The sequence below is a fragment of the Knufia obscura genome (genome assembly GCF_036327395.1).
Source record: "Knufia obscura strain CCFEE 5817 isolate CBS 148926 chromosome Unknown scaffold_8, whole genome shotgun sequence".
Taxonomy (NCBI): domain Eukaryota; kingdom Fungi; phylum Ascomycota; class Eurotiomycetes; order Chaetothyriales; family Trichomeriaceae; genus Knufia; species Knufia obscura.
In genome coordinates, this window is record NW_027042694.1 from 878,500 (window position 1) to 890,061 (window position 11,562).

Sequence of the window (11,562 nt, forward strand, 5' to 3'; positions counted from 1 at the left end):
GAGCCAGTAACCAGCTGCTCGATCTGGGTCGGGGGACAAGAGGATGCCTCCAAGTACGCTGAGTAGAAGGAGCGAAATGCGCATGTATATTTCGTATCTGTAGATGCGACCGACGTCTCCTAGGATGGGAAGAAAGCTGAGAGGGAAGAAGATCCAAAGAGGAAGATTGAGTCGCACGACGTCCCGTATCAGACGGGAAACTGGGTAATCATCATGTTGCCAATCTTATCCGCTAGCTATAGTTTTGATCAAATGGAAAATGACCCATGATGACAGCTTGACCGAAAGACTGTAACCGGAAACAAGCCAGATTTGACAAGTTGTTCGATAGATAGTATCAAGCAGGTCAAAGCCCAGGAAGGCGTTTGAACGGGCATAGGTGTGTTGTAGAATGAGCACGCTCATCTGTGTGCGAAATGCAGTGTCCTCTTTCATATTATGGTGTGAGATTAGGTGCGCGACAATGAGTTTGGTGTGATCCTCGGAAGATTCGAAGAATGCCGAGCAGAGCCACAGTGTGAGTAGCAGTGCTTTGCGAGCAACGGTGAGGAAGATTGTTTCGAAGTGTTCGGCAGTGCTCAGTATGTTGAGTGCAAAGTGCCAGAATAATGCGAGAAAGAGTGCACTGCCTAATACTTGTCGCAAAAGCATTTTGAGAATCGAAGCCACATCAAAAGCTGAATGGAAAGCGCCAGTGTACTCTGGTCGACGGTCGTTGTTGGAGAAGGGCAAGTGTTGAGTTTGTTGGGACAGTACGTATGGGTGAGGTAGGTGGGAATGCGTGAGTATTGATGCACTATCGCGCTAATGATGTGAACTATTCACCTAGATTCACTACACCGGTCAGAAGCAGGTGTTCGTAGCTCGGCTTGCACTACTGAGTGAAAGCCACAGAACAAGAAGTCTGTGCGCATGTCTTGCTGGATAAAAATGTAATGGGCAAGATTCTGTCGACGATCCCATCGTCCCAGAGGCCAGTCCATCCCTTATGATTAGCAATGATAGTTCCTGAATCATTTGCCGTGCTATGCCCGTCTTTGGTCATTTCGCAGAACACACTCTAGCATGCCTGTATGGTAGCAAGATGAAGTAGCACTGCTAATAGTCCTCAATCACTCCTCCGCCTGGGCATAGGGACTTGCACATCAACAGACAAGGATCCCAATTCGAGCCCTAGTCTCCAACCACTGAAGTGAGTACAGACGATCAGTCGCCGATCAATCTTCAAGCCAGATAGGTTGTCGGCAGACCGGACAACATCCGCTGCCAGAAGACTTGACCCAATCCAACATGCATTCGTCGTGGAAAACATGCTCGCATTGCAACACAGCAGCCTTTTGACCTGTCACCCATTTGTCCCAGCAATGCACACACTTATCGTCCTGATATCTGCCCAATCGTTGGATGCGGTCATCCAAGGTAGCAGTCTTCCACAAGCATGTCGGGCTGCAGACTGGACAGATATTCGCCATGAATATGTTGGCTGGGGCAAGTAGCCAGGCAGAAAGATGCTCAGGCAGAGGCGTCGCTATCACCATGATCGGCAGCAGGAGGCATATTTCCACAAGTGAATCATACGTCAACATTGAGCCCAGCGGGTGTAAAATTGGCGGCGACAGTTCCGGCACAATAGCGCAAGCAGTTCGCATGATAGGTGGCCCGTATGGCAGGGAAGTAACGCGGCGGTGGACAAAGAACATCCATATCATCCAAATTGCTAATCTCATGATACCACTGAGATCCGTCATAGAGGCTGTAGCACAGCGTTGCTGGACAGCATCGCCATGCATCGCCATAAGCAATATGGAGAATCGACCAATGAGTAGCACGGCCTTGACGACTGTATGGATGTAGCTGGATGAGGAGCGGACGAGAATTTTCTTCTGAAGCTGTTGTTTCTCAGCTTTGGTAAGACCCGATTTGTGAGAATATGTGACGTGTATGTGTAGTATACTTTCGTAGTGAGCTGTGCTCGCGCGCCATGCCGAGACAAGTATCAGCAGAACAACGATGTTTTGAGAGCACCACTGCGCAGAATCGTCGCACAGAGGCTTGACGTTGAGTATAGATGACCAGCCTTCCAGAGGTCGCTTCAGGACCTCGAGGATATGTTGACAAATGAGCAGCACGGCATAACTCGAAGTCATACCGAAGGAGCACAATAACAGTATGGATAACAGAGACGCCATAGCAGCAGGAACTTGTTTGTGAAAACAACCTGTCCCTTGAAATTGACGGAGTTTGACTCGCAGATCGAGATACTGTGTGCTTTCGCGGGGTTTTGTCTCCGATCGAGTCGTTCTAATGGTTGACTGGTGTGTGGCTGATGGAGACTGACGACGTTTTCACAGTGTCAGGAGAATGTGCACACTTCCTTGGCTTTGTTCTGCGCCGCGGCAAACACACAGTGCCGTCCCTGTTGTCTGATGAAGTGACACTTGGTAAGAAATTTCTCCCGGACTCCAAGTGCAGCGAGTTGGCGACTGGCATTCTTATGCGTCTGGATTCGGAGTAGAGTCAGCAATGCTAGTATTCTTACGACCATTCTTAGGTCGACTGGATTCATTTTGAGTTTTAAGAGATGATAGATCACCGACGGAATCCTTCTGACAGCTGTTGGCATACTAGTATACGTACGTCTCAGATAGTGACTTCATGCTTCGAACACTCGAACTTCAGAACACGTCCTCTGCGGTGACCCGATGTTCACGCCCGTTTTCACGAATGTGCTGCTTTGTCTTGTCCCTCGCCAATGGGATCCGCATGTCGAAAGCATCCTCACCTTTCATCGACCCTCCTATATCATCAGAGTAGTAGTCCACCACACGACGGAAGACACTGTAGCCCAGCGACTCGTAGAGCTTGATAGCAGAACCATTCGATTCACGCACAAAAAGGTCCACGAACCAAGCATCCTGCTGTTCGCAAGCTTTCTCAAGAGCGCGTGTGAGCAAACGAGCATAGCCTAACCTGCGATACTGAGGTGCAATGGTCAATGCTGTGACATGTCCATGCCATGGAAGATAGTGTTGTGAAGACCTGCATATAATTAGCTCCGGCATATGACTATGCTAGGGTGGCGAACTGTAGGTAGTTTGGCGATGCTTCAACCTTGCCAATGATGTAGCCTACTATCTGATTGTTCTCCTCCAGGCAGAAGAAAAGAGATGGCCATTTCATCAAGTAGGAGAGGTAGAAGCTGATATCGTAGTTTTCTGTGTAAGGATCGAGATTGCAGAGGTTCAAATGAAACAAGTCCGCTGGTTTGACGCGTCTGATCACAGGCATGGTGAGTCAGTATCGGTCTCAGAGCCTTTTGGGAAATCCTCCAGCACACTTTCAGCTCCTGAAAAGGCCAGACTTTGCAATTCGACGCGTTCTAAGAGACGACCTGAAGGGAAATGGTTCTCGAGATTCTTCGAGGCGTTTTAGGCTTGGCTCCAATCGGGGAAAAGGATCCGCAGCGCCCCGGAAGTCCGTCGTCAGCGGCACTGCAGGGTATCACCATGGCCGTTCGTGCTTCGTGTATCATCACTTCACGGTTTGTCGAGGTAACCTACGATGCAATGAGCTTCGACTATTACAGCATGCTTCAATGACATTGCATACACAGTCGTAAAATGTCAGCAACAATGACAGTGATACCGACCACGCCAACCTCCCCGTCGAGCACTACAAGGAAGCGAAGGTCCCTGCGCATACCGAGCATCCAAACCAACCATGACTCCCAACCGTCCAGCCCCTACCGCAATGGTCATGCTGGGACGCCATCCCATTCGAGGCATTCGTCACAATCCTCGATGCCTCAACACTCTCCCATTACGCCACGGCCTACCTCCTCGCGATTCAAGAGGCCGTCATCTTCCCGACTGAGTATTGGTAGCAACATCAGCACGGGACTGGCGAGTAATGCAGGTCTCGGGAATTTGGCAGATGAGTTGGAAGACGCGTGGAATCAGGATCTCGATGAACAAGACAGTTTTCCTTTGCAAGGGCTCCAAGAGGGCGACCCAGACGACACATTACGGAGTCCAAGCGATCTTCACAACATGCACGAGCTGAGCATACCAAACACTCCTCGCAGTCCGACGACCAGGAACAGTGACATGCTTCAGTCCCCTGGGAAGCCTCCGAGCCCATCTAAGCAATGGGCAAGCATGGGCACCCACAGAAAGACAGAATCCTTATATGACGGGTCAGATTATGGGCCTGATTCGGACGATGAGGCCTTTGACTCGATCCCACCTACGCTACAAAGGAGGATACATGATGTGGAAGAAATAACAAGGATATCCGCCAATGCAGATGCAATGTCGGAATCAGGAGGAGTAATTGAAAGAACAACATCTGCGCTCAAAGACAATTTGGGAGCACGATTTACCATTGAGAACAGTGCGCAGAGACTCAGCACAGCGTACACTTCCATGGCGACGCACCGGTCGCATCAGCATCGAGAAATCACCCTCCCGTCCAGCATCTACGATTTGCCTGAAGAAACAATAGAGCTTCTCGTTGCTGAGTTGGATTCGTTGTTAGCAACTTTGCCGTTTCTGCCGAGCTCACCCACATCTGCAGCGTCCCAGAATCCACTGAGTTCTCTTCAAGCTCTGGCTAATAATACCCACGAGCTGCTTTCTCTGCTGTACAGTCTTACAGACACGCTAACTGAACACCGCCAGCACCTCCTGACGGCAACTCGGAGACTGAAATCTGTACGAGATCTGGTCGAAGAGCTGACGACAGAAGAGGAGCTCGTCGAGACTAGCATCATGCTCATTCAAGCTGGTGATTGGGATCGACGGTGTAGAGAGCGGCATGCGAGCAAGGCGGTTGGAGAAGTGTTAGAGGGCTTCAGAAGAAATTGGGGAATTGAGTACAATGATGAATGCTGGAAGCCTTCTGTGAACTCGAGGAGGGAAATACAGGTTCAGTGACGGTGTGGTGAAGCCGAAGTCATGCGTGCCGCGATGCTCCATTCAAGTCAGGGTCGCGCAGCCCTACACATGGCTTACCCCCGCCTATGAGATATGGACAATTGACGACTGACGCAGCGATGAAACTAGAGGGCAGGATCCTTCACACTATTCTTGGTTGGCATTTCCTTTGGACCAGACATACAGGCTAGCATGCGTACAGAGATGGTATTGAACTTCGTATCATTGTATGGGTGTGGCATTTATTGAAAAATACGATATGGTACAACAGAACCCGGGTGACTTTTCGAAGTCGTCTATCGGGCTATCGAGTCCGAGCTTAATTTATGAACGCTTCCAGACCGCCAGCAGCGGGCTGCTCCTTCCAAACCCTGTCGCGGCGATTCCCGCCAGGTTTTGATTAGCACGCAGATGAGTAGCTAGCCATCAAAGCTGATCCTGGTCAGGTAGGACAAATTGAGTATGACCCGACGATTCGATGTCACAACCATGAAGGTGGTGTCGTGGTACTCAAACATTTTAGCCTGCATAAATCGTAGCGAGATGTCTTCTGCAGTTCTGTCCCTCGAGCCGCAGCTCTGTGACGCCAAACCATAACATGAATCAACTCATAGCTGCATTGTTACTCTGCTGCTCTGTTTTACTAACATCTGCACAGTCGGAACCACAGGTGGCAGTTCTCAACGGTACATATGAAGGCGTCCACCTGCCGAGTTTCAACCAGGATGCCTTCCTCGGCATACCCTACGCTCAAGACGCTGGTGGTCAGAACAGATTTCGAATACCACAAGCACTAAACGAGCCATGGTCCGACCTCCGCTCAGCCAAGAACTACAGCCATGCCTGTCCCGATAATAACCCAACTTCAGATGCCATCTATGGTATGAGTGAGAACTGCCTTAGTATCAACCTCGTCAGACCAGCAGGTCTTGACTCAAAGACTAAACTCCCTGTCATGCTATGGATCCATGGCGGTAGCTACCAAGTCGGCACAAGCGGGTTGGCAAGGTACAACCTCAGCTACATCGTGGAGCGATCTGTCGAAATAGGTAGGCCAATCATCGGTGCTAGTATCAACTACCGCAAAGGAGGATGGGGCAACATGTACTCGATTGAGATCCAAGGAACTGGCAACGCGAACATCGCTCTTCGTGACATGCGGCAGGCGCTCGCGTGGATCTCGGAAAACGTGGCTGCCTTCGGCGGCGATCCAGATACCGTCACGATCTGGGGTGAGTCGAGCGGATCCTTCGCGGTTGGTCAACTATTGTTGAGCTATGGTGGACGCACCGACGGGCTGTTCCATCGTTCCATCCAGGAGTCTGGGAGTGCAGCTACGGCTTGGTACAATGGCACGGATTGGTATCAGCCGATCTACGACGACATTGTCAAGAACGTCAACTGCTCCGATGCCATTGATACGCTGGCGTGCCTCAGGACCGTACCGTACGAAGCTATCTACCCGTACCTCAACAGCAGCACCTTGATCAATGGTGGACCAGGATGGTATCCTACCGTCGACGGCGATATCATACCTATGTTTCCCACTGAAGCCTTGCATTCCGGTAAATTTGCAAGCTCGGTCTCACATCTATACGGTAAGCAATGTTAACAAGCCATACATGACCCTATTCCAGCTGACCGATCCCGACAGGCTCCAACACCGACGAAGGCACAGACAACGCTCCACCAAACGGCATCATCAACACAAACGAGGACCTCTTCTCCTACGTCCTCAACGACACAGGCTTCGCCCTACCCGAGTTCGCCGTCCGCCGCATAATGGAACTCTACCCAGACGATCCAGCAGTAGGCATACCCGCCAACACCGGCACCGAGCGCTTCGAAGAGCATGGCTATCAGTACAAACGTATCGCCGCTATTCTCGGAGATGCCTTCTACCACGCGACACGCCTAGATGATGCACGTTCTTACACGAAATTCGCGACTGGTGATGCGAAGACATATACCTACCGTTTTAATACCCGAGCGTGGGTCAACGGTACAAACGCAACATATACGGACACAACTGGTGGCTTCGCACCAGAGTACAAAGGCGTCGCACACGCATCCGAGATCGCCTTTGTCTTCAATAACCCTGAGTGGGTCGGTCCGTGGGCAGGCTATACAGAATTGAGGAACCTCATGAGTGAGCTGTGGATCAACTTTGCATACGATGGCAACCCCAACGGTGTGTTCAAAGGCAGCTACGCAGTTGGTGCGGCGACGGACGCTGTACCACAGACGCTGGATCTTGTGAATGTCACAGGCTTGGAGAAGCCGTTCTGGCCAGCGTATGATGAGGATAGCAGGGGTTTGAACCTTGTGTTGCAGACGCAGGGGCAGGGTGGGTGTTATGTTGAGGCTGATACTTATCGGTTGGAGGGGAGGGAGTATTTGAGTCAGTGGGCGCGGAGAAGGCATGTCTAAGTGGATCGATGGTTGCAGAATATCCAGCTGCTCCCCACGATCTGTTCACGTTCGCAGCTTGCGCAAGATACTTGTTCTGGGGCCCTCCCCAAGCCGACTAAATCGTCTTTAGACAGAGTTTGTGCAGTTCGCTCATCAATCCTTGCTCACCCCTCTGTTTCTGACGTAGTCCCCAGCGTCGACCACTCCTCCAGCGGCTGCCTCGTCTCCCAGTCACCATCACCCTCCTCATCAGCATACCTATAATGGTGATATAGACACCCACGTGCCCTGGCAGGATCTTCTGGGCGCATTCTCTTGCCATCGCTCGTCGTTGACCACCGACCAGCATCCGAGGTCATCTGCAACGTATATCTCCACTGGCTGCATTCCGCTTGATTTGACCCTCTCACCATCAACGTCGGCTCCTCGCCCCACATCCAGTACACGCCTCGCACCCTCAGACCAACAGTCAGCATCTTGTTGATCCCGACTCGTACTTTCTCCATGAATTCATGCCTATAGTCTGATCCAGCGATGTTTCTGAGATAATGAGATATGATAGAATCGAGGCCGGGTCCACCTCCGAAAGGCCGACCGTATACCCACCTCCATACCGCAGCATCAAGGGCAAACTGCGCAAGTGGACAGTCGATCGGTCGTCCGAGGTCTTCGACGACTCGCAAAATCTCAATAGTGTCATCGCCAATGTCTTGCTCTTTCAGTGCTGCCCGTGGGTAATCCATCACTTCGTTCTTGACGTGAAACATCACCAGTCCATCCGCGACAGTATATTCCCGTGCGAGTTCGTCGGGGCTGGCGAGGTCTCTCAGGCCTTCGAAATATGGGTTCCTGATGAAGTTGAATATATAGCCGAAGCCAATGGTATCCAGTTTCTTATTGTTGAAGTAGACTTCGTTGTCCTTGCCTTCCTTGAAGTTGAAGAGCGGACCCCAGTATGGGCTTGAGTCGAGCAAGGTTCGTCTTGGGATGGTGTAGGTCGCTTCGGTTGTGCTGTCTGTCTTGGTAAAGATTATGGTGATGTCGCCGTTGGTTGCGCTGGGTGCGAGTCAGTATGCGATGTGCAGGTGTGATGGAGGCTTTGTTCATGGGGGACGGTGAAGCTTACCTTTCGCTTTGAGTTGGAATGGCACTATCGGTCGTCTTGAATTGAGCTTGGACTGAGTTGACCCTGTGGTTGCGCAAGAGCTTAAGGACGAGGTTGAAAGGTGTAACAAAGAGAAGGCGGAGTGTTCTGAATTTGCGGCCTGTTCACTACCTTGCTTGACTGATCTGTTTCATGTTTTCGAGGTGAAGGTTGGCCGGACTCATGCAAGGAATCCCTACTGCGTGTGAAGGTTTCGTCACTCCGGGCCAATTCACTGGCGGTAATCTTGGCAAGGGGGTTGAGCCGGCGACCAACATATTCCTGGGAGGTTGCATCCCCTCTTCAAACTGAATGCCGTACAGCGTCTTCATATCCAACCTTCCTTCCCCTTCTCGTCAAGCACGCTCACAGGCGCCTGTGGTGAAGCATATTCGAGACTGCCGCGGCTGGTGATCGTCCCTGAGTGCCGGCTTGGCAGGGAGGACCCAGACTCTCTCTGGTAAGAAGCTATGTGGTCGTTGGAAGCTGACATTGTCACCTTGGACACAAGGTTCGTTCCTGGCTCGCATCGATGACAGCCTGGACGATATCCGTCATCCTTTGGCGGTGCTGGAGGGCCCCATCGAGCTGTAGCCTTGTTGTGCTGAAGCTCAAGCAAGTCGTCATACTCCCAGTGCTTTCGCGAATCCGGCTCGTCGAGTCTCAATAGCTTCTGAAGCAGGGCCGCCAACTGTTCGACGGTCAGACTGACTGTAGTGATGAATGCTCCGGAAGTCACGACCAAAATAATTGACACGACGCTGAACGACTGGTAAGAAAATGATGGAACAACCATGTTCTTGCAAAACCAAACATCTTGCGGCTCCGTAGGCTTCAGTAAGGCCTGGATACCTTGTGGCTTCGCAGCAATCGCTCCGGTAGCCCACGAGACTACTGATTGCTGAAGTTGGGCCATTGCAACAGAGTGCCAATACCTCAGCTCAAGCTTCCACTGGTCGTCGGGTAAGACCTGTGACACCACCGCACCGCTTTTACCGAACATTGATCCGTTGCTTGCCAGTAACGGCGTTGAAGTCGCGCCAAGGTTTTGCACAATATGAAACAGGAGTGAATCAGCGACAGCACGCATGATCCGATCGAAAGTAGCATTCTGGTTGGGGGTAAGGGCAGCATTGAAATGTACGACGTCCTGTACTTGCTGGAACGCAAGAAATCCTGTGCAAGTCTTGTTGTTACTGGTGCAGAATTGATGCTGCTCTGTGCAGCCCAGAGTGCTGATGGCGTCATCGCGCTCATATCGCTTCTGCAGCATAGGTATTTTGTTATCGAAGTATCGTTCCTTCTGAGCAGAAAACCACAGATCTCTGACCGAGCCCAAGTATGTGCCGGTAAAAGTCATGAAGATCAGGTTCAGGTCAGCATACTGCTGTGCTAGTGCCGAGATCGGTTCGAAGTCATTCTCACTTGATGTAGGATCTGCTTTGACGACAGCTACCTGATATGGTTTGGTTGAAATGGCGCTGTTATTGGTGTAGAAGGACGCCGAGTTTGAATACGAGTACGTCCATGGTGTCTTCTGCTGAAGAGAAGGACCATAAAATGCATAAGCAGTCTCTGACGAAGGCGCGAGGCTCAAACTGTTCTCCACTGTGCCATTCCAACCATTCACGTGAGACGTGCCGTTGAGAACAGCACATGTGGTGATTCTTCGGTATGTAAGGCGATCAGCTGGCTTAGCATTGATGCCAAGGTCGTCGTGCGAGTTGATTGTCCCTGTGTCCAGGACCACAGTCTCTGCTGCTTCGTTACACATTTGCGACCGGAATGGACACGAGCCTGATTGGAACGGCTGCCAACCCACAGTCGAGGCTTTGAAGTTGTTGCACCTCGATGCCCTTTCGGCCATAGAGGCCTGTGACGAGTAGCACTCTTGAGCATATTGAAGACTGAGCTGGCTATCGCGGAGCCGCTTGGCAGAATGTTGAATCATCAGGCCAAATTCCTCCTCGCTTTGGGGACTCCTACCGCTCGCAATATCGTAATATGTCTGGTTCCAGATACCGCAATCACTGCTATCCAGAAGGACTGACGAACCACCATTTGACAAAACAGTGCTTATTGCCTTATTAGAAGCAATTCCAGCAGCCATGAACAAGACTGCGTATATTATAGCAGACAGACCAATAGTATATGCGCGCGAGGATGGTTTGCCTTTGCTTGTTCGAGAAGTCCATGCCAGTTCAAGCATGAGCTGGGCCGTTGCGACAGCGGAGCCCGCATTTCTCAGTATCAGCTGTTGTTTGTTCAGATGTGGTGTCGACGCTTCCGGCTGGAGAGGCGCACCTCGTTGGTGCAGTATATATCGAAGAATGGTCCAGAGTTGAACACCGCAAAGAGTGACGAACACTGTCAGCGAATTGGTGAGTACAGTGGCATTCGTCGGGCTCAAAGTTAATGTGAGACCCCATATGTTGCCTTTGGTCCAGTCTGTCCAGAAACCTTCATAGATGTAGCCAGCCATGTTCAGAGTGTCTGTCATAGAGAAGTGTACTGCATTGGAGTATCAGAGTCCAAAAGAGCACAGAACAGGTCGTTGGGGTATTGTGTTAAAGCTGCACCCACCGGGCACAGCCCGAATGGTAAGGTTGAAACATAGCACGACCAGGTAAGGAACGCTTGAGGATCTGGCCGGTGAGTGGGTTCCCCTATTGTCAGTGCCTTGCATTCTAGAGCTTCTCCGCCTACCTATGTACCCACGGTCGCGTTGGTGGCCTATGTTGTAGGAGAAACACAACCAATTGCCTTCTTGAGTGATCAGTAAATCGTTTTATGTAAGAACGAACCGCCGACCAGGCGAAGCCACATGGCGAGTGCGGAGACACTCTCTGGCGCTGTGGCCTTTGAAGCGCCATCGTGATGAAGAACGAATATGGCTGGCGCTTAAGGTACGACCTCACCCGTCCGAAAAGCGGAATGGCCGCTTCAAGCACAAATTTGGGCAGGTATGGCGGCCACTCCGCTTTTCCGGCGGGTGGACCTGATGCAGCTGCGCCATCCAACAGGCTAGCGGCATCGGCAGATAGGAAGTAGTGCCGACTATGCGCCCGTTCG

The 11,562-nt window shown here is 51.3% G+C and overlaps 6 protein-coding genes across 6 annotated transcripts; 2 read left to right on the forward strand and 4 right to left on the reverse strand.

Moving 5' to 3' along the window:
* Positions 1–1,217: 1,217 nt before the first annotated feature.
* Positions 1,218–2,147, reverse strand: PMZ80_007156 (uncharacterized protein; the record flags this gene model as incomplete). Its single annotated transcript, XM_064875564.1, has 1 exon — positions 1,218–2,147. One exon carries the CDS (start codon positions 2,145–2,147, stop codon positions 1,218–1,220), a length of 930 nt encoding a protein of 309 aa, XP_064728829.1.
* Positions 2,148–2,675: 528 nt separating this feature from the next.
* naa20 (N-alpha-acetyltransferase 20) lies at positions 2,676–3,288 on the reverse strand (the record flags this gene model as incomplete). Its single annotated transcript, XM_064875565.1, has 2 exons — positions 2,676–3,039; positions 3,086–3,288. The coding sequence occupies 2 exons, from the start codon at positions 3,286–3,288 to the stop codon at positions 2,676–2,678; spliced, it is 567 nt and encodes a 188-aa protein (XP_064728830.1).
* Positions 3,289–3,632: 344 nt separating this feature from the next.
* Positions 3,633–4,934, forward strand: PMZ80_007158 (uncharacterized protein; the record flags this gene model as incomplete). The annotated part of the gene is made up of 1 exon (XM_064875566.1): positions 3,633–4,934. The coding sequence occupies one exon, from the start codon at positions 3,633–3,635 to the stop codon at positions 4,932–4,934; it is 1,302 nt and encodes a 433-aa protein (XP_064728831.1).
* Positions 4,935–5,423: 489 nt separating this feature from the next.
* Positions 5,424–7,364, forward strand: PMZ80_007159 (uncharacterized protein; the record flags this gene model as incomplete). Its single annotated transcript, XM_064875567.1, has 3 exons — positions 5,424–5,429; positions 5,593–6,532; positions 6,589–7,364. The coding sequence occupies 3 exons, from the start codon at positions 5,424–5,426 to the stop codon at positions 7,362–7,364; spliced, it is 1,722 nt and encodes a 573-aa protein (XP_064728832.1).
* Positions 7,365–7,510: 146 nt separating this feature from the next.
* Positions 7,511–8,645, reverse strand: PMZ80_007160 (uncharacterized protein; the record flags this gene model as incomplete). The annotated part of the gene is made up of 2 exons (XM_064875568.1): positions 7,511–8,402; positions 8,623–8,645. The coding sequence occupies 2 exons, from the start codon at positions 8,643–8,645 to the stop codon at positions 7,511–7,513; spliced, it is 915 nt and encodes a 304-aa protein (XP_064728833.1).
* Positions 8,646–8,818: 173 nt separating this feature from the next.
* Positions 8,819–10,972, reverse strand: PMZ80_007161 (uncharacterized protein; the record flags this gene model as incomplete). Its single annotated transcript, XM_064875569.1, has 1 exon — positions 8,819–10,972. One exon carries the CDS (start codon positions 10,970–10,972, stop codon positions 8,819–8,821), a length of 2,154 nt encoding a protein of 717 aa, XP_064728834.1.
* Positions 10,973–11,562: the final 590 nt, after the last annotated feature.